At 37.8% G+C, this 25,897-nt stretch overlaps 1 protein-coding gene across 2 annotated transcripts in view; it reads left to right on the forward strand.

Moving 5' to 3' along the window:
- The window catches only part of ppm1f (protein phosphatase, Mg2+/Mn2+ dependent, 1F), a 99,304-nt gene that overhangs the window by 39,957 nt on the left and 33,450 nt on the right, over positions 1 to 25,897 (forward strand). For both annotated transcript variants that reach the window (XM_069933665.1, XM_069933664.1), the window contains exons 2-3: positions 8,844 to 8,965; positions 22,082 to 22,281. In XM_069933665.1, coding sequence (XP_069789766.1) covers positions 8,844 to 8,965; positions 22,082 to 22,281 — 322 coding nt within the window. The remainder of the gene's footprint in view (positions 1 to 8,843; positions 8,966 to 22,081; positions 22,282 to 25,897) is intronic.

The raw sequence follows: 25,897 nt of genomic DNA on the forward strand, positions 1-25,897 counted from the left end.
AGCACGGCAGTAGGAGATGTATTGGAGGGAAATGGCAGGGTCTGGCCTTCTTTAGCAGGCACCTCCAGCTTCCCAAACTCAAATACAGCGCCTTTGACTGTGAACTATGGGCGCTGTACCTGGCAGTCAGACACTTCGGGTATTTTTTGGAAGGTAGACAATCCATATAATTTTGTAATTTGTTATCTGAGATGATAACTATAAATTTTATATTGAAATGGATTGTGTAGATTGTAATAGATTTCACAGTAGTAAATAATCCTGAAATAGTAATATGTTTATTTTAAATTATATCTTTATATAGATGTGATTATTATGTGCTGTGTATTTTGTGTGTTTGTGTGTGTGTACTGTAGTATGGAGAAATGTTTTGTCTGGCTGTGTATACAATCAGCTGATAATGAATTTGAACTTGAATCCAGGGCATGATCTTCAGAACTCTAGCAAACATTCTCCAAAGGAAGTGGGAAAAGCTAGAAGATGAGCAGTAAACCAAAGTGAGAGAAGCAGGGCTATTGATGCCAATGTTCTTTAACTGATTTTAATTGAACAAATTAATTGGCCAAAGGTAGCATGTTTGTAATCAGGGCAAAGATAGATTAGTTGAAGTTTCATGATGGGCAATGTTTGCTAATGAAGCATTTGGGGAAAAGCATAATGGATGAAGAAAACATAGATGAGTTGCTTTCAGTCAGAATTCAAAAATGCTGCTGTTAACAGTGCCAGTGATCCAGGTTCGAATCCAGCACTGTCTGCAAGGAGTGTACGTTCTCCCCGTGTCTGCGTGGGTTTCCGCTGGTTGCTCCGGTTTCCTCCCACCCTTCAAAAACATACAGGAATTGTTGATTCATTGGTGTATTTCAGGGCATGGACGTGGGCCAGTAGGGCCTGTTACTGTGCTGTACATCTAAATTTTAAAAAAAAGATATCTTTAGGCAGACTGAATATTGGCTGAAATAAATAGAACATACAGTGCATCATCCTATTAAATATCCAAATGGCTTGATGGGTGAATGAGAGGGCAATATTAATTGCAAGGTCTAAACAGAATGTCTTCAGTTTAACCATTAGCAAGTACTGGAGTCACAAGGCACCCATAATTTAATGTTGACTGTACAATTAGTATATTGACAATGAGGGCAAAGGTGGACAACATTGTCAATTGCTTGGAGGCAAGCCTTCCATTGTGGACATTGCAAACATGCAGAAATCATGAATATTACCAAAGGAGTGCACATATGATAATTAAAATAGAAGAGACAATAAATGCATGAGAGATTGTGATCAGGGTGGTGGAGATTCTTAACAATGTTGACTGCCTTCTTGAGGAGACACATCACATGGATGTCTGCTGTGGTTGGAAGGTCAGCCTGTGATGAGCCTGGCTTGCTTTGTTACCTTCTGCAATCTTTGCATTCCTGGACATGTGCATTATCAAATCAGGCTTTGATGGAACAAGTTGGTATGCTTTCCATAGTGCACCTGTCGAAGTGTGACAAAGTATCTGACCCATGCTAAATCTCGTCAGACTACTTAGAAAGTCGAGGCTTTGGCGTGCTTCATTCATAGTTGCCTCTGTGCATACTCCAGAAAAATTCTTCTAAAATATGGACTCCCAGGAACATGAAGGTTCTGACTCTCTTCACCTCCACACCGTCAATCCTGACATGTACTGTACAAGGTCCCTCGGGCCTTGATCTTGGTGATATTGAGAGCTGGGTTGTTTTTTTTTGGAAAGTTTTATTTTCCATTTGCATCAAAACATATACAGTATGTATCCATAACATAAAAATGATAATATTATGACACAAAAATAATACAATTTTATATATTTTCTTCCCACCCCCTCCCCAAAAAGTAGGAAAAAAAGAAAGAAAAGAAAAAGCCTGTCAATTAATTAATTGCAATTTACATAACAATCTTAAACCATAACTAATTAGGGCTGGTTGGATGGGGGCATGGTGGACACTGCAGGTAAAGTCATAGCAATAAAATCCGGAGGGTTTCCAAATCTTATCAAAATTTTCTGGTTGATATCGTAAATTATATGTTATTCTCTCTAATGGTATACAATTTAATAGTTCCATTCGCCATCTATTCAACCCCACAATAACACCAGATTTCCATGTTCCAGCTATAGATTTCTTTGCTATTGCTACACTTAAAAACTTTTGATAATTATACACTGGAATCCTTCAAAATTTGCATCTTCAAAACTTGTCCCAAAAAAATACGTATCCTTCCAGAACTTACCTACCTTTTCACATTTCCAAACTGCATGCAAAAAAGATCCAACTACTTTATTACATCTAAAACTGGGGTTCCTAACCTTTTTATTCCTCTGTACCCCTTGGGCATTTTTATAGGTTCCCGTGTACCCCTAAAAATTAAGGATAAAAAAACATGACATTGTGCAATCTGACTGCAGATTACAACACCATGTATTGTACAGTAGTGGTTATTCTCTCAGACCCAATGTACCCCCTGAAAAGTAGGTACCACTGGGGGAACATGTACCCCAGGTTGGGAACCCCTGATCTAAAACATTGATCAGAACAATTTGAATGAAGTGCATGCAATTTGTATGGAGTATAATACATTTGATGTAAAAAAAAAATATTAAATTGTACCATTTGATATCTAACATTAATTGTATTAGTTACACTTTCGTAACATAATTTTGACCATATCTCATCTTGAATCTGTATATTTAAAACTTTTTCCCCATTTAGATTTAAATAAATCCTTTTTCTGGGTAGTCTCTTGTAATTTGATATACATTTTAGTAATAAATCTTTCAATATATGTATCCATTATTAGATATTCAAGTGGACTTTGTTCTGTCGATTTAAAATTCCTCCCTCATTTTTAAAAAAATATGATTTAAGTTGATAATAAGAAAAAATAGTATTATGTGGTACATTATTCTTTCAATTGATCAAAAGTTTAAAAAATCTCAAAAAACAATCCCTTTTTTATTCCTTCTTTTTCTTTGGCTTGGCTTCGCGGATGAAGATTTATGGAGGGGGTAAAAGTCCACGTCAGCTGCAGGCTCGATTGTGGCTGACAAGTCTGATGCGGGACAGGCAGACACGGTTGCAGCGGTTGCAGGGGAAAATTGGTTGGTTGGGGTTGGGTGTTGGGTTTTTCCTCCTTTGTCTTTTGTCAGTGAGGTGGGCTCTGCGGTCTTCTTCAAAGTAGGTTGCTGCCCGCCGAACTGTGAGGCGCCAAGATGCACGGTTTGAGGCGATATCAGCCCACTGGCGGTGGTCAATGTGGCAGGCACCAAGAGATTTCTTTAGGCAGTCCTTGTACCTCTTCTTTGGTGGACCTCTGTCACGGTGGCCAGTGGAGAGTGGTATAATTCCACAATTATACCAAACATCGAAATAATGATTATTAAACATAAAAGGAATTAAAGGATTTTGATTTAATATAATTTTAGCCAACTGATAATTCTTCATTCCTCTTTCTACATGTTCTCCATTCTATACTTTAAATATATGCTCAAAATTGGTGTTTCAGATTTTCCTTTTAATAATCCCTCATGCCATTTATATAAAACGTGTTCAGAATTACTTTCTCCTATTTTATTCATTTCAATTTGCACCCATGTAATCTTTTCATTGATCTGATAACAAGTAAGAGGATAAAAATCTAAGTTGAGCCACTTTATAATAATTTTTTTTAATTAGGCAATCGAAGTCCCCCTTGATCAAATTTCCATGTGAATTTTTCCAATGCCGTCTGAAGCATTTTATCCCTCCAAATAAATCTTCTTGCACTTTTATTTAAATCCTGAAAAACATTATTGGTAAAAAAAAACAACTGGTAAAAATTGAAAAAGGTATTCGAGGAAAGTTATTCATCTTTACACAATTAATCCTTCTATCTTAATAAATCTTCTTTAATTTTCCCCAATAAAGGTATGTAATTTAATTTAAATGAATTAGTTAAATTCTTATTAAAATTAATTCCTAAATATTTAATTGCACCAGTCTGCCATTTAAATTTTGTCATTTTCTTAACTTGAACATAATCTGTCTCAATCATTGGCATCACTTCACTTTTATCAATATTTACTTTGTAACCTGATACTAACCCATACTCCGCCAACTGATTATTTACCTTTTGTAATGAACTTTCAGGGTTTGTAAGATATAATATCAGATCATCTACAAAAAGACTAATTTTATGCTCTATATCATGTATCTTAAAACCCTCAATCTCATTATCACTTCTAATCACCTTAGCTAATGCAAATTAAAAAAAAGGAGATAATGGACATCCTTGTCTAGATTATCTTTCCAACAAAAAGGATTTTGAAAATTGCCTATTTGTAATCACTTTAGCCTTTGGAGAATTATATAATGCTCTTATCCAATTTATAAAATTTGTCGGAATTCCAAAAACCTTCAGGACTTTAAATAAACTATTCCATTCTAATCTATCAAATGCCTTTTCTGCAAATAAAGCTCAGGCCACTGATGGTATTTGTCTTTTCTGAGCCATATCTATTAAACTTAAAAATCTAACAATATTATCAGCTTATCTTTTATTTTTAATAAAACCTGTTTGGACCATATTAATCAATTTAGGCAAACATTTAGCTAATCTATTTAGCTATTAGTTGGACAAAATTTTATATTCAGTATTCAATAATGAAATTGGTCTATATGAAGATGGAAGTCAAGGGCCCTTCCCTTTTTTTGGAATAACTTATTAACACAGTTTTAAACGACTCAGGTCCCAAAGATCTTCCATTTGATCAAACAATCTCATAAATATCGGAATTAGTAAGTCTTTAAATTCTTTCTAAAACTCCGGAGAGAAACCATTCTCCCCTGGAGCCTTATTATTTGGTTAGGATATCAATATGTTATGTAATTCTGTAAATGGATTTGTCAATTCTCTTCTATACTTAACTGAGGTAAAGTAATTTTGGACAAATACTCATGTATTTTATCCCCATCCTTCAAGGATTCTGATTTATATAATATAGAATTTCATAAACACATCATTAATACCATGTGTAAGATGCCCAGAATCATCTTTGAGAGCTATTATTGTTCTCGATACTTGTTCACTTTTCAATTGCCATGCTAAAACTTTGTGCTCTATCTCCCAATTCATAATATTTTTGTCGGGTTCATCTAGTATCCCTCTCTAATCTATATGTTTGTAACCTTTTATAACCTTAGCCATATAACTTATTATTTGTCCTCTTAAAAAAGCCTTCAAAGAATCCCATACCACAAACTTGTTAGTTACAGAATGTTCTTTCAGGTCCATAAAAATTTTATCTTTTGCCTTACAAAAATCTTCCCTTTTCAACAATGCTGCAAAAAACCTCCATCTATAACCTATATTTTGCTTCTCCTCCAATAAAACTGACTTAACTAAAGGTGAATGGTCAGACAATATCCTCACTTGATATTCAGTACTATGCTATGAGCTGGACAAAATGTTATAATGGGTATTCAATAATGAAATTGGTCTATATGAAGATGGAAGCAAAGAGTCTGAAGTTGAGAGGCGATTAAAAACATATCTATACGAGAAAATGTCTTGAACCTATATGAATAAAATGAATAATCCCTAATATCAGGATGCAACTTCCTCCAACTATTAAGTTTCATTTCATTTCATAAAATTTTTCACATCCTTTGTCACCTTATTTTTAACCATAATTCCTCCTGATCTATACAATTTGGAATCAAAAGTAAAATTAAAGTCTCCTCCCATAATTATTTTCCTTTTTCCATTAGCTAACTGCATAAAAACATGAGTTTCCTGTATAAAAGCCACATCCACTTTAATTTTTTTTCCATATAATTCAATAACCTTTTTCACTTTATTGGATTGTGATAGAATATAGATATGTTTTTGGGAGATAAATTGGGGCCGGTTTTTTTTTAATGTAGGTCACATACAAACACTTTAAAACAGATCTTTTGAGAGCGAGGTATTTACCTTCCTCCAGTGGGTTGTGGATCAGGTCATCCACCCTGGCTGTGGTTTCTTTATCGAGCGCACTCATGATGTGGTTGAACATTATGGTGTGTTTGAAATGAAACTGCGCCTCTGCCTGCCCGAACCAGGTGCATGGCGATCCATCCAGGGGGGTGGGGGGGGTTTCACCGTGGTCGTGTTAACTGCTGCTGAGTCCATGTCGGGAGGCCAGAAACCGTCTGGACTCGCTGGTGTTACCAATGTAGCAGCAGCTACTAACTGAAACACAGAACAGGACGCTGAGGGGTTTCAGTTGAACTGATTTATCTGATTTATTCAAACTTCGCGTGCGCCCTTTAAGGGCAGTGTGAGCTCAGCCCCTGTGCTGGCAGTGACATCATTATGTTCTCCCGAGGCGCGCACTTTGGCCTAAGCCACAAGATACTGAGGTCCCCCGACAGCGCCATCTTCCCGCAGCTGTCCTGCCGGTGCGGCAATACAAGCAGTGGCAATTCGCCACGAGAGATGTGGCTTGCCACATTTCCATTATAAATCAAAGTTGTTTGTCTTTCTTTCGCTTGTTTCGCTGCCAGCTCCAATAGCTTCTCTCTTACTTAATATCAAAGGAATCTGACAAGTATTGGATGGGATCTTTGGTTAGGCCAAGGTTTAGGTCTCAATGCCCTATGGGCTCATTCTATCTCCAAATCCCCTTGAAATGCAGCCTGACCCAAAGATTCCAGTATCCACCATTGGAGAAATTTTTTCAAGTCTTGACCTTCATCCCCTTAAGTCCAACAATCTTGATAGTGTTCCGTCTACTGAAATTTTCCGAAATGTCTATCTTCTGCTTGTACTTTCTTCACTTGCTCATTCAGATTTTGAATCTCGCATTCATTCCCTTTCATTTTTCCATCCACTATTTCAAATCTAATGTCCACCTGTTGCATTAATCTTTCCATCTTATCACCATTCTTCTTGACTTCATCAGTTCACACTTCAATAGATTGTTCAAAAAAAATCGAACATTTGTTTTAATTCACCAGAAGACAAAGAAGCTTCTGTACCTTTTTCTGCTTTTTTCTTGATTGTAGGTCCTTCTTGTTCTTTGCTTTTCCAGGTCTTCTTCTTGATCATTGGAGCTGTGGGTGTCTGGAATCTCTTCTAAAACTTCCTCTTTTTTTTGTGCTCTGCACATGCGCGACTCCTCATGTCGGCGGCCATTATCGGGGGAGACCTTGTGCAGCAATATCGAAGGTTCTGGCCTCTCTCCTTTGGATATTACCTTGCGGACAGCTCCAGCATCCTTTCTTAAGATCGGCCTCTCTTTCTTTTCTTGTTCTTTTCCTTGCTGAGTTTCTTGTATAATAGTAAGTCATTTATCCTTCTTTGGTGGCCTTGTTGATGTCTTCTCTATGTCTTCAGACAATTCTTTCATATATTTTCTGTAACTTTTATAACCTTTTCCTCAACTTTTTCGAGGAAAGCAGAGATTATCAGTCTAACCCCACGTCATCACGTAGCATGCCCCAGCCAGGTGGTGGTTGTGGCACAAGTCAACCAGGTTTTTGATCTCTGTCCTGCATTCTGAGTCATTTCCAGTTATTCAGCCAACAATGGTGGTGTCAGCGATTTTCTAGATCGAGTTGGAGCTGAAGTTAACTGCCCATTCCCAGGAGTACAACGAATAGAGTGTGGACGAAGCACAACGTTGGGGTGCTCCTGTGTTGATGATCAGTGAGGAGAAGGTGATGTTGCCAATGAGCAATGATTGGGGTTTGTTGATGAGGAAGTTGTTCCAGTTGCAGAGGGATTGACCGAGTCCCAAGTCCTTTCGTTTAATTGTGACTGTTGCTGGTATGATGGTGTTGATCGCCGAGCTGAAGTCAATGAACAACAGCCTGATCCAGGTGATTAATGCAGAATGGAGGGCCAACGAGCTGGCATTTGCCATTGATCTGTTATGATGAAGTTGGTCTTGGTCCATCCTGAGAAGAGTTGATTTTCTCCACAGCCAGCCTCTAAAAGCATTTCATTATGGTAGATGGCAGTGGCCGATAGTCATTGAGCACATCACCCTGCTCTTCTTGGACATCGGAATGATAGATGCCCTTTAGAAGCAGGTGGGGACGGACCTCTGGCTATGGTAATGAGAAGTTGAAAATGTCTGCAAAAAAAAAATCAACCAGTTTGTTCACACAAGTTTTAAGAACCTAGCGAGGTCCACTGCCTGGGCCAGATCATTTCCAGGGATTCACCTTCCTGAAGGCTGTGTTCACCTTTGCCTTGGAGACTGGGAGCACAGAGATTCTTGGGGGGTGGCAGGGAGGGGAGGTTTGCAGGGGTTCATGATTTCTCTTTTGTAGTAGACATAGAAGGCATTGATAACATTCAGAAGAGATGCATCACATTTAATTATACTACCTTGTTTCGTCTTGTAGGATATAATTAATGCATACAAGCCCTGTCACAGCTGTCAGGTGCCTGTATGAGACTCCAGCTTGGTCCAAATTGACTCTTTGCCTTGTCTTCTGGAGGTTGTACTGGACATTCTGAATGCATCTGGATTTCAGTCCTCAACACTGCAGATCTGGTCTTCAGCAGTTTGTGGATCACTATTGTAATAAAGAGACATCAGAAATCTATCCCTATTTATTGTCATGGGATGAACAAGAAATATTTTGAGTTGAGTGAGTTATACTGGAAAACAAGACATTGCAAAAAATAATTGGTACTCATTGTGAAGGTGCAAATTTATTTAGACATTATTTCCCGCCCCCCCCCCCCACCAACCCTGATAGTCTAATGCAATTGAAAAATTAAATTTTCTGCATGTCTGTTTTAAATGTTGAAAAATAATAGTCTTATGTAGCTTTTTGTTCCTCCAATAGAAATCTGCTACCCATCCTTGCTACTACTCTGATGCATTCTGCCATCATCCACATACATCAGCTGGATATCTCTGCCTTTAGCAACAAAGAGGAACCTGATCAGGATGAGGAAGAAGTTGTCTGTAGGTATTTAGATTTTTCTGTAATATTAATTCAAACTTCAGATGCATATCTTTGCAGCCAACATACAGCAAAATATCAAAACAGAAAAGCTGCAGATGCTGAAACTTGAGCAAATCATTGCTGGAGGAACTCAACAAGTCGGACAACACCCATGAATAGAAATTGACTGACTATTTCTACTCATGGATGCTGCCCGACCTGCTGAGTTCCTCCAGCAATTCTTTGTTTTTAAATTTTTTTTTATTTTTCACACTATGAACCCTATTAATCAAAATACACACAAACATTTCCCTCTTGAATATACGCAGTGTCATTTTCTCCCCTTCCCCCCCCCTCCCTTCCCTCCCTCCTTCCCAACCCCCTCCAAACCCATTAAACAATGTCATCACACAGTGAAAATAAACAAGAAAATGGTGTAATCTACTGGGTCAGTTCATTTCGTCGTCTTCTCATTCTATCATTTTAGGGGGTGGAAGTCCGCGGTAGGCCCTCTCTGTTGTGTTCCATGTACCGTTCCCAAATTTGTTCAAATAATGTGACTTTATTTTTTAAATTATATATTATTTTTTTCCAATGGAATACATTTATTTATGCAGTACAAGGAAATAAGACGCCAACAGTGGTTGTTGCTTTAGATGCAGAGAAAGCCTTTGACAGGGTAGAATGGAATTATTTATTCAAAGTATTACAGAGGTTCAACCTACCAGAGAAATATGTTCGCTTGAGCAATAGAAGCATTGGCAGAACTGATAAGAACAGGGAATAAAAATAAAAGAGAAGGAATATAAAATCAGTCTATTTGCAGATGGACATCATAGTATACTGAACAGAACCAGAATTATCAATTAAAAAATTACATAAGAAATTGAAGGAATATGGAGAAATATCGGGGTACAAGATCAACGCAAATAAAAGTGGAGCGATGCCAATGAATAATGCGGATTACACAAAAGTTTAAAAAAACTATCCATTTAAATGGCAAACACAAGCAATCCGATAGCTAGGTATTAGGCTAGATAATAATCTAGGCCATCTATACAAACTAAATTATCAGCCATTAATGAAGAAATTACAAGATGACTTAGAACATTGGAAAGATTTACCACTAACACTGATAAGAAAGGTAAATTGCATTAAAATTAATATCTTCCCAAGGATACAATACCTATTTCAATCATTACCAATGCCCTTAACAGAGAAATTCTTCAATGAGCTAAAGAAAATAATAAGGAAATTCTTATGGAAAGGGGGGAAACCGAGGATAGCACTAGATAAATTAACAGAATGGTACAAACAAGATGCTTTGCAGCTACCAAACTTTAAAAATTATTATAGAGCAGCACAATTAAGATATCTATCAGATTTTTATCAAACAAGGGAAAAACCAGATTGGACCAGGATAGAGCTAGATAAAATAGGGGAGAAGGTACTAGAACATATACTTTATAAGTGGGATGAAAAACTGGTGCAATATAGAAGTTCACCAGTACTGCATCATCTGCTCAACATTTGGAAGATTCACGTAGAAAGGAAAAAAACAAATTACCAACTACCAAAATTATTATTGATGCAAAATCAACTAATCCCTTTCACAATAGATAACCTTTCCTTTAGAGAATGGGAGAGAAAAGGGATTAAATGAATAGAAAATTGTTTTTTGGGAAATAATTTATTATCATTTGAACAAATGAAGTCTTTGTCTTTGGCTTGGCTTCGCGGACGAAGATTTATGGAGGGGGTAAAAAGTCCACGTCAGCTGCAGGCTCGTTTGAGGCTGACCAGTCCGATGCGGGACAGGCAGACACGATTGCAGCGGTTGCAAGGGAAAATTGGTTGGTTGGGGTTGGGTGTTGGGTTTTTCCTCCTTTGCCTTTTGTCAGTGAGGTGGGCTCTGCGGTCTTCTTCAAAGGAGGCTGCTGCCCGCCAAACTGTGAGGCGCCAAGATGCACGGTTTGAGGCGTTATCAGCCCACTGGCGGTGGTCAATGTGGCAGGCACCAAGAGATTTCTTTAGGCAGTCCTTGTACCTTTTCTTTGGTGCACCTCTGTCACGGTGGCCAGTGGAGAGCTCGCCATATAATACGATCTTGGGAAGGCGATGGTCCTCCATTCTGGAGACGTGACCCATCCAGCGCAGCTGGATCTTCAGCAGCGTGGACTCGATGCTGTCGACCTCTGCCATCTCGAGTACCTCGACGTTAGGGGTGTGAGCGCTCCAATGGATGTTGAGGATGGAGCGGAGACAACGCTGGTGGAAGCGTTCTAGGAGCCGTAGGTGGTGCCGGTAGAGGACCCATGATTCGGAGCCGAACAGGAGTGTGGGTATGACAACGGCTCTGTATACGCTTATCTTTGTGAGGTTTTTCAGTTGGTTGTTTTTCCAGACTCTTTTGTGTAGTCTTCCAAAGGCGCTATTTGCCTTGGCGAGTCTGTTGTCTATCTCATTGTCGATCCTTGCATCTGATGAAATGGTGCAGCCGAGATAGGTAAACTGGTTATATGGAATAACTCATGGTACAATGTTTGCATACCACCAACTGAAAACCTACTTAAAGGACAAATTGGGAAGCAGACTGAGATTACCAGAAGGAAGCAGCTTTGAATATGTGATTTCAGACACAATGATAATTAAAAGATTTATAACAAACATGTACATCAAGCTGCAAGAGAAAGAAAATGATGAAATAAGCTATAAACCCAAACAAAAGTGGGAACAAGATCCAAACATAAAGATAAAAAATGAAATATGGGAAAAGCTATGCGCCGGAACTCTGAGAAATATAATAAACTTGAGGTTACAAGTGATACAATATAATTGGTTAAACAGGCTATATATTACGCCCCAAAAGTTAAATAAATGGGTCCCAACAGTGTCAGGTAGATGTTTTTGCTATAAGAAGGAAACGGGAACAACAGTACATGCAATTTGGGCATGTGAGAAAGTGAAAAAGTTTTGGGAAGATCTAAATCAGGTATTAAATAAAATCACAAAAAGCAACATACCAAAAAATCCAGAGATCTTTCTTTTAAGTAATATAAGAAGTAAAGAACTTGGACTCAATTTGGATGGAGCACAAAAAAGATTTATTATGATAGCCTTAGCTGCAGCAAAAAAATGTATAATGTCAACTTGGAAATCAGAAGAGAGCCTGAGAATACAGCAATGGTACATGGAAATGAATAAATGTATTCCAGCAATTCTTTGTTGACATCAACAATTACCATTTTTCTTGGGATGATGGGTGACTGTTTATTGTGTGTCACATTCTACCTGGAAAATAATTAAAACATAGCAAATCATTTAATCATCAAGGCTATATGATCTACTTTACTTTATTTCTTACCTTTTATTAGACAATTTACATTTGTATATTGAGTTATGGAAAATATTTCTTCTACCTTCCAAATCCCCCAAGTCATTCTGCTAGCTGCATGACAGTATGGTGATGCACGTTCTGCACATGCCAGTTTGAGAGCAGGTTCATGAAGCTCAACATGGACAAGTGCATGTTCCTCTCCCTCCCTTCCTAAAATCCACAATAAACTTCTTGATCTTGTTGATGTTTATTGTTCTGCCACCTTCTAACCAGATTCTTCGCCTCTATCCAGCATTTTGGCATTTCCTGTTATTCAGCCAATGATGGAGGTGTCGTCAGCAAATTTGTAGATTGTGGGGATTAGTGAGAATTGAGCACGTTGCCTTGAGGTGCCCTGTGCTGGTCAGCAGCAACGGGGAGGTGATGTAATCGATCTTCACTGATTTGGGTTTGCCAATAAGGAAGCTGAGGATCCAAAGGCAAAGGAATTAATCTTTAGTTTGATCATGGGTGTTTCTGGTGTGGTAGTGTTGAACACTCTGCTGTAGTCAAGTGAAGAACACCTTGATGAAGGTGATCTAACGTGGAGTGGAGGGCACTACTTTGCATAAATTATTTTTATATGGCGATCAGATTAGTAGTGGGAAAGGATGGGAGACCCACATTTGATATGTTGCTTGTTCTTTAAATGGAGTTCAATTTCTGCATTAAAAAGCACCTTACCAAGTCACGTGATGGAGTAGTGGCCATTCGGGGAACTCCAGCCCTCTCCAGAAAAGTTTAAAAAAAAGACTGAAAAAACAAAGGCACAAACACAAAAACCAAAATAAAGTGAAAGTAAAGGTGTGGAGAAAATGGCAGCGAAGAAAGAAAAGCCAAAAGCAACGGGAAGAAGAGAAGAAAAGACGTCAGAAGAAGAAGGTGAAGGCCTTACCTGTACGAAGAGGCCCGCCGCGGAGAGAGAAGCCCGCTCCCTAAGGCCAGTTGAAGCCCCGAACTCGGGACTACAAAAATGGCTCACGGAGCCAAACAAAAGTGTGCAACCGCGCATGCGCGAGGAGGTGCGTGATGTGCAAGACAAAAATAACACTGACGGGAGGGGGGACCAGCTGAGGAGTCGATCTCCACAGCTGAAATTGACAACCACAACAAAGCAGCAAGAGGAAAACATAGAAAATAACGAGAACAAGAAAGAAGAGAGTAAAAAGAAATCAAAGAAACAACAGATGACCAACCCAGAGGAAGAAGACCAGCATCAAGACACTTCTAGTAAAAATAAGAAGACCAAAAATACCCAACAAAATAAAACAAACAAACCAACAAGAAAACCAGAAGAGACAGGTAAAGGACACAGATCCTGGAGTGGACTCAGAAGAAGAAGAGGAAGAACACAGAGAAATGGAAGATGAAGGGAAGGGCAAGTACATGGATATATTTTTTTTTAAAGAATATATGGAATCAGTAAAAGAATGACAGTCACAAGAATTCAGTGAAATAAAAAGAGTAAAAAGTACAGAAGAAAAAAATGAATAGATTAGAGATGATCATGTCAGATATAGGAAAAAGAGTGAACAAGGTGGAAGAATGAGAAACAGCCATAGAAATGGAAGTAGATGACTTAAAAAAGAAATTAGAAGAATCTGATAAAAAAGTTAGAGACACAAGAGTTGTTAGCTCAGAAGATAGATATAATGGAAAATTATAATAGAAGAAACAATATAAAGATAGTGGAAGATGAAGAAGGCAAGAATATGAGAGAATTTATAAAAGAATTGATCCCCAGGGTCCTAGGAAGACCAGAATTACAGGAAGAAATGGAAATAGAAAGGGCACACAGAACATTACCTCCTAAACCACAACCACAACAAAAACCAAGATCCATTCTAGTAAAATTCCTAAGATATACAACAAGAGAAAATATATTGGAGAAAGCAATGAGGAAAATAAGAGAAGACAAAAAACCACTGGAATACAAAGGTCAAAAAAATTTTTTCTATCCAGACATAAGTTTTGAACTCCTGAAGAAGAGGAAGGAGTTTAATGCAGCAAAAACGATCCTATGGAAAAAAGGATATAAATTTATGCTAAAGTATCCAGCGGTACTTAAAATAGTTATTCCAGGGCAGCAAAACAGACTATTCTTGGATCCGGAGGAAGCAAGAAAATTTGTAGAACAACTACAAAATAGACAGAGAGAGGAAGATATGTAACGAGAACAAAAATGACCACAAACTATATATATGTGTGTATGTAGGTATATATATGTATATATATACACACACACATACACACACACACACACACACACACACACACACACACACACACACACACACACACACACACACACACACACGTGTGTGTGTATGTGTGTATGTATATATAAAAAATAGAATATAGGTAAGAACTAAGAAGGGAAAGAAAGGGAAGAAAGGAAGTATGGGGGAAATTAAGAGAGTGACCTTTGTTGTATATGAAAATTAAAATCTTTTCTGCGGGGGCTGCGAAATCAGTTGACGCTTGCGAGTGAATTCGCAAATCCAAATGGAGAGGGGAGATATGGTTGCCTGACAAGGGACAAAGGGCAACTCAGGAAGGGGAGGGGATAGTGGGGTTAAAGGAATTTTAGATAGGAGAATAAGGGAAATATTTTATGTTTTAGAAATGTTGTCTTTTAATGTGTTCAAAAAAAGAAAGCAGAAATGGATAAGAAGGAAAGGTGATGATGAGGAAACAGAAAGGAAAGATAAACAAAGTATGAAATGGCTATGTTGAACTATATGACTTTAAATATTAATGGAATACATAACCAAATCAAAAGGAAGAAACTGCTAAATTTACTGAAAAAAGAAAAAATTGATATAGCATTCGTACAAGAAACACACTGAACTAAAGTGGAACACAAGAAATTAAAGAGAGATTGGATAGGACATGTAACAGCAGCGTCATATAATTCAAAAGCTAGAAGAGTAGCTATATTAATCAGTAAAAATGTACCAATCAAAATAGAAGAGGAAATAATAGATCCAGCAGGGAGATATGTAATGATAAAATGTCAGATATATTTGGAGTTTTGGAATTTACTCAATGTATATTCACCTAACGAAGAAGATCAAAAATTTATGCAAGATATCTTTTTGAAGATAGCAGACACGCAAGGGAACATACTAATAGGAGGGGATTTCAACCTTAATTTGGATTCAAACATGGATAAAACTGGGAAAAAAATTAACAGAAAGAACAAAGTAACCAAATTTATAATTAAATCGATGCAAGAAATGCAACTTTTGGATATATGGAGGAAACAACACCCAAAGGAAAAGGAATATTCATATTATTCGGGTAGACACAAAACATACTCAAGAATAGACCTATTCCTGTTATCAGCTCGCAAGCAAGAGAGAGTTAGGAAAACGGAATATAAAGCTAGACTATTATCGGACCACTCAGCCCTGTTATTGATAATAGAGTTAGAGGACATCCCACCAAGAATGTATAGATGGAGATTAAACTCCATGCTACTTAAAAGGCAGGATTTTAGAGAATTAATTGAACGACAAATTAAAATGTACTTTGAAATAAATACGGAATCAGTGAAAGATAAGTTTATACTATGGGACGTAATGAAAGCGTTCATCAGAGGGCAAATAATAAGTTATGTAACTAAGATGAAGAAGGACTACAATCAGGAAACAGAGCAGTTGGAAAGGAAAATAGCAAATATAGAAAAAGAATTAGCAATGAAGGAAGACACAACTAAAAGAAGAGAATTGGCAGATAAAAAAATAAAATATGAAACACTACAAACATATAAGGTGGAGAAGAACATAATGAAGACAAAACAGAAATATTATGAACTAGGAGAAAAAACGTACAAAATTCTAGCGTGGCAGCTTAAGACAGAACAAACTAAGAGAATGGTATTGGCATTAAGGAAAAAAGACAAGCAAATCACATATAATCCAACGGAGATTAATGAAAACTTCAGAGAATTCTACGAACAATTATATCAAACTGAAAACGAAGGGAAAGAAGACAAAATAGATGAATTTTTAACTAAAATTGAACTACCGAAATTACAAACAGAGGAACAAAATAAATTAACAGAACCATTTGAAATAGAAGAAATACAGGAGGTAATAAAAAAACTACCGAATAATAAAACACCAGGAGAGGATAGATTCCCAATAGAATTCTATAAAACATTTAAAGATTTATTAATTCCTCCCCTTCTGAAAGTAATCAACCAGATTGATAAAACACAAAGCTTACCAGATTCATGCAAAACAGCAATAAATACAGCAATACCAAAGACAGGGAAAGATCCACTCGCACCAGCGTCATATAGACCAATATCTTTACTTAACACAGATTATAAGATAATAGCTAAACTATTAGCAAACAGATTAGCCGACTATGTACCAAAAATAGTAAATCTAGACCAAACTGGATTTATTAAAAAAAGACAAACAACAGACAATATCTGTAAATTTATTAACTTAATTCATGCAGTTGAAGGAAATAAAGCTCCAACAGTAGCAGTTGCTTTAGACGCAGAGAAGGCCTTTGACAGAGTAGAATGGAATTATTTATTCAAAGTACTACAAAAATTCAGCCTACCAGAGAAATATATTAATTGGATTAAAGCATTATATAAGGGGCCATTGGCGAAAGTGACAGTAAATGGATATATATCAAAACAATTTAACTTGAGCAGATCAACAAGGCAGGGATGCCCACTATCTCCCTTATTGTTCGCATTAGCCATAGAACCACTAGCAGAACTGATAAGAACAGAAAATAAAATAAAAGGGATAAAAATAAAAGACAAGGAATATAAAATCAGTCTATTTGCAGATGATGTTATAGTATACTTAGCAGAACCAGAAATATCAATAAAAGAATTACATAGGAAATTGAAGGAATATGGAAAAGTGTCGGGGTACATGATTAATGCAAATAAAAGTGAAGCAATGCCAATGAATAATGCGGATTTCTCAAAATTTAAGAAAGAATTACCATTCAGATAGCAAATGCAAGCAATGCAATACCTTGGTATACAAATAAATAAAAACCTCGGCCATCTATATAAACTCGATTATTATCCACTAATGAAAAAAATTACAAGACGACTTAGAGCATTGGAAAGACTTACCACTAACACTGATAGGAAGGATAAACTGTATTAAAATGAACATTTTCCCAAGGATACAATACCTATTTCAGACATTACCAATACGCTTAACAGAGAAATTCTTCAAGGAGTTAAAGAAAATAATAAGGAAATTTTTATGGAAAGGGGGGAAACAGAGGATAGCACTAGATAAATTAACAGAATGGTATAAACAAGGAGGCTTACAACTACCAAACTTTAAAAATTATTATAGAGCCGCACAATTAAGATACCTATCAGATTTTTATCAAACAAGTGAAAAGCCAGATTGGACCAGATTAGAACTAGATAAAATAGGGGAGAAGATACTTGAACATATTATATAAATGGGATGAAAAATTGGTACAACGTAGGAATTCTCCAGTATTGCATCATTTGCTCAACATTTGGAAGAAGATTCATGTAGAAAGGAATAAAACAAATTACCAACTACCAAAACTAATACTGACGCAAAATCAGCTAATCCCTTTTACAATAGATAACTTTCCTTTAGAGAATGGGAGAAAAAAGGGATCAAAAGAATAGAAAATTGTTTTTCGGGAAACAAATTATTATCCTTTGAACAAATGAAGGATAAATATAGCTCACGATACAGTGTTGGCATACTACCAACTGAAATCCTACTTGAAGGACAAATTGGGAAGCAGTCTGAGGTTACCAGAGGGAAGTGATTTTGAATATGTGATTACAGGCACAATGATAATCAAAAAATTTGTAACAAACATGTATATTAAACTACAAGAAAAGGAGAATGAGGAAACAAATGGTAAAACTAAACAAAAATGGGAACAAGATCTAAACATAAAGATAAAGAAGAAAACATGGGAGAAGTTATGCTCAGGAACTATGAGAAATACAATAAATACGAGGTTACGTATGATACAATATAACTGGATACACAGGCTATACATTACACCTCAAAAGTTAAATAAATGGGACCCAACGGTATCTGACAGATGTTTTCGCTGTAAAAAGGAAATGGGAACAACAATTCATGCAATTTGGACATGTGAGAAAGTGAAAAAATTTTGGGAAGATCTAAACCAGATATTAAATAAAATCACAAAAAGCAATATACCAAAAAACCCAGAGATCTTCCTCCTAAGTAACATAAAAAACAAAGAATTTGGACTCGATTTGAATGGAGCACACAAAAGATTTGTTATGATAGCCCTAGCTGTAGCAAAAAAATGTATTATGTCAACCTGGAAATTAGAAGATAACTTGAGAATACAACATGGTATTTAGAAATGAATAAATGTATTCCATTAGAAAAAATAACCTATAATTTAAGAAATAACATTACAATATTTGAACAAATATGGGAGCCATACATGAAACACAATAGAGAAAACCTACCGTGGACATCTATCACCTAAAATGACAGAAGGAGAAGAGAATGAAAAGAACTGACTCAGTGGAATTTCTTATTTATTTTTATTGAGTGACAACATTGTTTGACGGGTTTAATGTATCTTATATTCTGAACTTTAAATAAATGGGAGGGGAGGGGAGGAGGGAAGGGGGGGAGAAAACAACACTATATATTTAAGAAGGAAAATGTATGTATCTTGATCAATATGGTTTATAGTGTGAAAAATAAAAAATATATATAAAAAAAAAGCACCTTACCTAACATTTTGTTTAAAACTTCAATTCTATACTGCCTTTAAATTTTAATGGATGGTCATTTACTCAGGAACAACGCATCATGTGAAACAAGTGGACATGTAACAGCACAGACGTCAGTTTAACATGGAAGTCACTTCCTGTTATATACTTCAGTATCTGAGTAACTTAAATCATTTTATCCAAGTATTTGCTTCTGATAAAATGAAATAATGTAAGGAGCAAATTGGTGATCTCTTTTGATCCAGGATATGAAGTGAATTAGAACTTTTTATGTTTAGGTCAGAGAAACCAGACAGCTATTGCTGGAAAAAATGCTTTTTTTTTAAATTTTGCATGCCTTTCTACTTTTGACAGCATCTCTTTTGTTGCTAGTGTGCAATAATTCAAGTGATACACTATACAGTATTCAGCTTCCTGGCTTTACATCCCTCCCTACTGCTGAAGCTTTATTTTGTCCTAAATATGGCATTTTGAAAGATGTACAGGAGATTGCACAAAAACTGATGATTCCTGCAAACCTATGCTCAGTTGGGGTTATGTATGCATACTGCATCCTCTGGTAGCAAACTGGTTCCATTTTTACAAACATCAGTAAGTTGATTCTGTCCGTAAGCTCCAAAAAAACCCACTTTATTATGGTAACCATACTTGATAGCTTACAAGTTTGTTCCTTTGTGTCTACTTCTTCAAAGTGGGCATATCAAAATCGGCAGAGTTATTCCAGCACCAGTGACCCGGGATCGAATCCAGCACTGTCTGTTAAGAGTTTGTGCGTTCTCTGTGGGTCTCTGGTTTCCTCCAACCATTGGGTATTTGGGTGACACGGGCTCGTAGGCCAGAAGGGCCTATTAGTGTGCTGTATGTCTATTTTTTAAATTCTAATCATGGAATGTACATTTCAAATCTAAATTACTGAGGTATACCATGAAAAGCAAGGAATCTGTTATCGAACCCCTTTGTATCCCTCTTCATGGAGCCTTCTGGTCACCAAAACTCTTGTCAACCATTGTGTTTCCTTTCTTGCTTTTGGATCCAGAATTTTCATGATTCAGTGGCTTTAACTTCTGATCAGTCTGCCATATCCTTCCTTATCAAATATCTTTCTAAACTTGGACTTTATTTAAATATTATTTTTAAATTGCTCAACAGTATTTTTGTGATAGCATGGCTACTATATTGCAAGGGGGGAATGCCCATTTAGACCCTGTGGTACCTCAATTGGTAGATACTATGGAATGATTGTAGAAGCTTATAGGGGTTTGATAGCTGCTTGACGATAACATTGGTTTTAAGTGGAATATAAAAGTAAAGGAAAACTTGATGGATAATCCACCATTTTCCATATGACCATTGAGTGAACATCATATTGCACAATAGGTTCAAAGAATATGAATGAATCTTCACACATTGAGTCCAGTCCATACAATAGTAGTATACCCACTGTTATATGTGGATTATGGAGGAAATTGTGGTCTCCCTGACTGTCTGGAATATTGTGGATTGTGGGTGGTTACGTGTCCTCCCTGTCTGAAAATTATCCAAAAGTCATATCACTTATCAATCAAGGTTGGACTCTGGCCACCCATTAGTGCATACTAATTTAAATTACCTAGGGTCATTATTGGCTAAATGCCCAGATCAGAACTGTACAGTACATAGATGCATAGTATATTTTTTTCTCTTTGCCTCGTGGACCATGCCCCAGACATCACTCCGTGCCAGGTTGCTACAGTGGATATCACTGGAAGTGTCAAGGTTAAGGTATGCACTACACTGAAGCTGAGCTGTAGTCCTGCAAATAGATTAGTATTTGCAGAGAGCTGCACCCCTGCTGGTAAAGTGTGTGTGTGGTGTGTGTGTGTGTGTGTGTGTGTGTGTGTGTGTGTGTGTGTGTGTGTGTGTGTGTGTGTGTGTGTGTGTGTGTGTGTGTGTGTGTGTGTGTGTGTGTGTGTGTGTGTGTGTGTGTGTGTGTGGAACTCCCTGTCTGTACAGTGTGTGTGTGTGGAACTCCCTGTCTGTACAGTGTGTACTCAGTGTGTGAGCGTGTAAAGTATAGGCAGCACTGGTATCTGACTCCAACCTATGTTTGTCTGATTTAAGTAATATAGTAATCGAGTACCATTTAACGTTCTCCACCATTAGTCTCCTGTGTGTTAATTAAAGTTACGTGTGATGTAACACTTGGGTCCAGGCTCATCTCTCTGTGAACCCATCAAACCTGATAATCTTCCCAACATGACATCAACGAAGATATTAGTTGACAAGGAGTAATTTTACTGTGTTTGTAATCGAGAGGTTGTTTTAAGTGAGAGCACATTAAAGCTATAATCAGTAAATCTTCCCAAATGTATGCTCATTCCAAAATATATATTTTGTGTTTAAAAGATACCACCCATATATTGATACTAGCAGAATGATAAAATGTTCCTCAAGTTAGTTAATTTCTTTACATGTTTTCAATGTTCACAGAATACTCTTTTCATCACTGAAGGTAGAAACAAGGCCAGTGCAGTTCAGGAGTTGCCTTTATACACATTTTAGCACTTGAGCATTAGTCAAGGTGTTTCAGATATTAATCTTATTTATTAATTTACCCAGTTATGAGAATCGGTTCAAAGACTGAGAATTGTATTCACTTGGCATGATGGCCTGTGGAAAAGGAGCAATAGTAGCTTCAACATAAATTACTCCAGTTTATTAAATTTGAGCATTTTTTATGATAAATTGAGAAGATTTTCCATTGATGCGCTTGTCTTTTGCCTTGCTATGATTGATCAAAATGTTTATTTTTGTAAGTGTTGCATTCAGGATACCTAGAAAATGCTTTTACTCGTCAGGAAGACTATATTTTAAGAGGTTATGTTTGTCAGTTTCAACCCCTTTTACGAAAAGGGGGATCTTCCAGTCTTTGTAAGCTAACTTTACATTGACTTTTCCATTTACAATTAATTTGCGTATTGGTTAGATGTATCTAATTGTTTTTCTCTCTTTCAGTGCTGGATGGAGAATTGGTGGCTCGATCAGTGTTAAACAAATTGCTAGAGGTCTGTCGTAACTGGATAAAAGAACCACAATTTCTTCAATTGCCAAAGCAGTACTTAAAAGTTTCTAGTCATGCTATTCGTAACACACGGAGAAAGATGGAGGACAGACATGTGGCATTACTTGAGTTTAATGCTCTATTTGGCATGAAGGCAAGTTGTTTAAATGTCAGCTCCAGAAGTGAATGAATGTAGACTCAACTCATCAAAGTACCTCACCCACAAAAGCTCTAAAAGAGGCAGGTTACTAAAATATTTGGCGCTTTTCAAAACTTTGAGATGTAGTAAATTGCCTTGGATTTTTAAAAAAAGTACTTTGAAATATGTGTGAACAATTTTTCATTAAATATATGGTTTCATTCCCATTCACACCATAAAACTGACACAGATCATAATTGCTAAAGTTGTCAGTACCTTTCAAGTAGGACGTAAGCAAGCTCTACAACTCTGAAATGTGTGCTCTCTTTGTGAGAGCATATATGGCCATCACCAATTCAGGATTGAAAGGTTAGAATTGGCCAAGAATTGGGTATTTTGAATGTCTTAAAGCTAATGCATAGTTCTCAGCATCTAAACAGTAGATGTGTTTCTACAATTATGGTGTAGAAGAGAAGTGTCACGATAATTGATGCAATCTCTTTGTCTCCCTTATTCTTGACGATGGTCACAATTGATATGTCTTCGTAGTCTTGTAATAGTTCTGCAGTTCCTCACAAGTTTGTGAATAGCTGGTGCAGGCATGATGTCAGTGTGTTACCATCCTACTGGTAGATCTTGGCTGCAATACCATCAGGCACCTGGTGCTTTGTTTGGTTTTAGCTGTTTAATGGCTTTGATGACCTCGTGAAGAGTCGAGGGTGCATCTAGTTCAAACAATATGGGTCTGCCCAATGCCTCATCATTAATGGTTCCTGGTCTATTCAGCAACTCGTAGAAATGTTCTTGCCATCTTTTCCTATGCTCTGATTTCTCAATGAAGATGGATGTACTGGCTTTGCTCAGGAGTTGTAAGGTACTTTGCTTTGATGGACCATACACAACCTTGATTGCTTCATAGAAGCTTCTTGAGTCATTACAGTCAGCGAAGGCTTATAATTCCTTGGCCTTGTTTGCCTACTACTGATCTTTCATAGCTCTGAGCTGCCTCTGCAAAGTTGATATGGCACTCAAAAAGACACTTTTTTTGGAATTTGAGTTTGAATGCCGAAGAAGAGCTTGGTGAGCAACTGCCTTAGCTCTTAGAAGGCCTTGCGCAGATTTGTTGTTCTCATCAAACCAGTCCTGATGCTTGCGCTTGACTTTCCCCAAGGTGTCCTGGGCAGCGCTGTAAGCCATTTCTTTGCAAGCATTCCAGTGCTCAGTAATATCATCAGGTAGATTCTTAACCAGTCTTTTTAGCAGTTTCCATAGAGGAGTTCAGGGCATCAGCACACTCACAGTGCTTCATTTTGGTGGTGTTCAGCTTTTTAGGGTTGTTTTGCAGCAATCAGTCTGTGTGGAGGTTTGATCAATAAACATAGATCTGACCACACCATTTGATGATCAGTTGAACATTTGACTCCTCGCTTAACTCTAGCTTAACGTCAGAGATGTCTCGTCGGGTAATAACATAATCAATGAGATGCCAGCTTTTAGGTCATGGATGCATCCATGTGCATTTGAGCTTCTTTGGCAATCTGAACAGTGTGTTAATAATGCACAGTTTGAATTCTGTGCACGTCGAGAGAAGCAGTGGACCATTACTTTTGCCAATCCCTTGGCATCCGATCATACCAGGCCACACAGCATTAAAGACTCCCAGCAGCTTATCGGAAGTTGCCACACTACTGATGGTGGTTTTCAGCTCACTGTAAAATGCCTCCTTGATTTCACTGGGATTAGTCAGAGATGGGGTGTAAATGTTGACTATGGTGAGGTGGCACTTTCCTTGCAGAGGTATTTGCAAGTTCTGGATTCGATCATGTACAGTAACAGGCAGGGTTGGAAGTTTTGCTGCGAGGCAGTTCTTGATGGCCAAACACACACCAGATTATTTTTTCCTCTTGGGCCTGCCAAACCAGAAGAATGTGTACCCTCCTTTCTCTTCACACAGGATGCCCTTGCCAATGAGTCAAGACTCCTGGAGAGGTACAATGTCCACTCTACTCCTTGAACACATGAGCAACAAGTGCAGTACATCTCTATGGGCAATCAGAGATAGCACTGTATATTCCATCAAATTGTGCTTGTGATTCTTACTGCTAACGTTGGACGACATGGCAGACTGGCCAGGTTGGTGTGAGCAGGCTTGTTTGAACCACTTTTTGTAGGTTGAGCAATGGCTCCCTAAACATAGCTGCTCAAATGCAGAGGGTGCTGCCTTACCAGATCTCCACTCTGTAATCCATGTGTGACCATTTCCCCCTGTCGCCTGCATGCAGACTCCTGACTACGGCTCACAACTGGTCCATCACTACAGGCCTTGGGAGTGTTGAAGATGCCCCACTCCTCAGAAAGGAATAGCATGTGTGTGAATAGATTCTAGGTGAGTAGGGGGTTGCACAGGGCCAGACCCACCCTTTCAACATCCCCTCTTGGATTCAGCGGCATGGTGAGATTCAAGATATTTGGGGGGAGGTTCTGTTGTAGTGAATGGCCAGACCAAGCTTCAATGCAAGGGATGCCCTTTCTGCACTTCACGGCACACGTGTGCTAGATGGCCATTGACTTGACAAGAAGGTTTGTCCACCCTTTGACAGGTCTTTCTTTTTCATCCTGCAGGGTGTCCAGACATCCTCTGCACCAGCTGAGCGGGGGGGGGGGTGAGCCAATTTAGTTGCTGACCACCCACACAGATAGTACTGGGTTACGTGGTACCTGTAGCACTCAGATGAATGACCTGGGTGTGTGTAATACAACCATAGAATGATAGTTTGACTTCTGCTGAAAGCTAATCATTCTATCCTGGTCATTGAAGTGCCCACCCTTGTGCATTCATGAGGGAGAAAGAGTTGGAGGAATTTCAAAGCAAAGTAAGAAGGAATTGTTGGAGTAAAAACAACAATGGAAGAACTCAACAGGCCAAGCACCATTGATGGAGACAAAATAATATATGTTGATATTCCTGCTTGGAGAGAAGTATATAGAGGGTCAGGACTGTAGGTAATAACTGCAACCAAATGAGATGCTGGTGGGGGGGAGAGAATGTTGGGCAAAAGGAACTAGATAGGGGGAGGAAGAGGGGAGAGGGAATGGGAAAGAAACCAAAGGAAGAAGAAACCTCAGTGAAAATCAAAGGAAGAGGAAACTTCAGTGGATGTGTGGGAGAAGAACGGAGATGTGAATTACTGTAAAACCCTTGATCTGGCACCTATGGGGATTAGTAGATGCTGGATAAATGTATTTTCCAGTTGCTTGACATTTATTCATTCACTGCCTAACTAATATACCTGCATTAAGAATAAACAGTCCAATAGTCAAAAGACAAAAATATTACACCGTACTTACACTGAACAAACTTCACTTGCATGAATATATAAACCTTAAAGCATTTTACTGTATTTTCAGTCACATTCTTTGAAAACATTTAAACGTCGCTGAATCTGCAGGTTTCTCACCCTCCATGGAGCTACCTGAAACACGAAAAATAACATTATAGATAATTAACCCCCTTCCCCCACCCCAAGTTTACAGATGAAGCCTCTGACAGGGATAAGGAGACACTTAGAGTTACCCCATCGGCAAGCAGCTCTTCATGCTGGCAATACCAATGCTGTTTCACACAACTTTA

Source organism: Narcine bancroftii, chromosome 4 (genome assembly GCF_036971445.1).
Source record: "Narcine bancroftii isolate sNarBan1 chromosome 4, sNarBan1.hap1, whole genome shotgun sequence".
NCBI lineage: Eukaryota > Metazoa > Chordata > Chondrichthyes > Torpediniformes > Narcinidae > Narcine > Narcine bancroftii.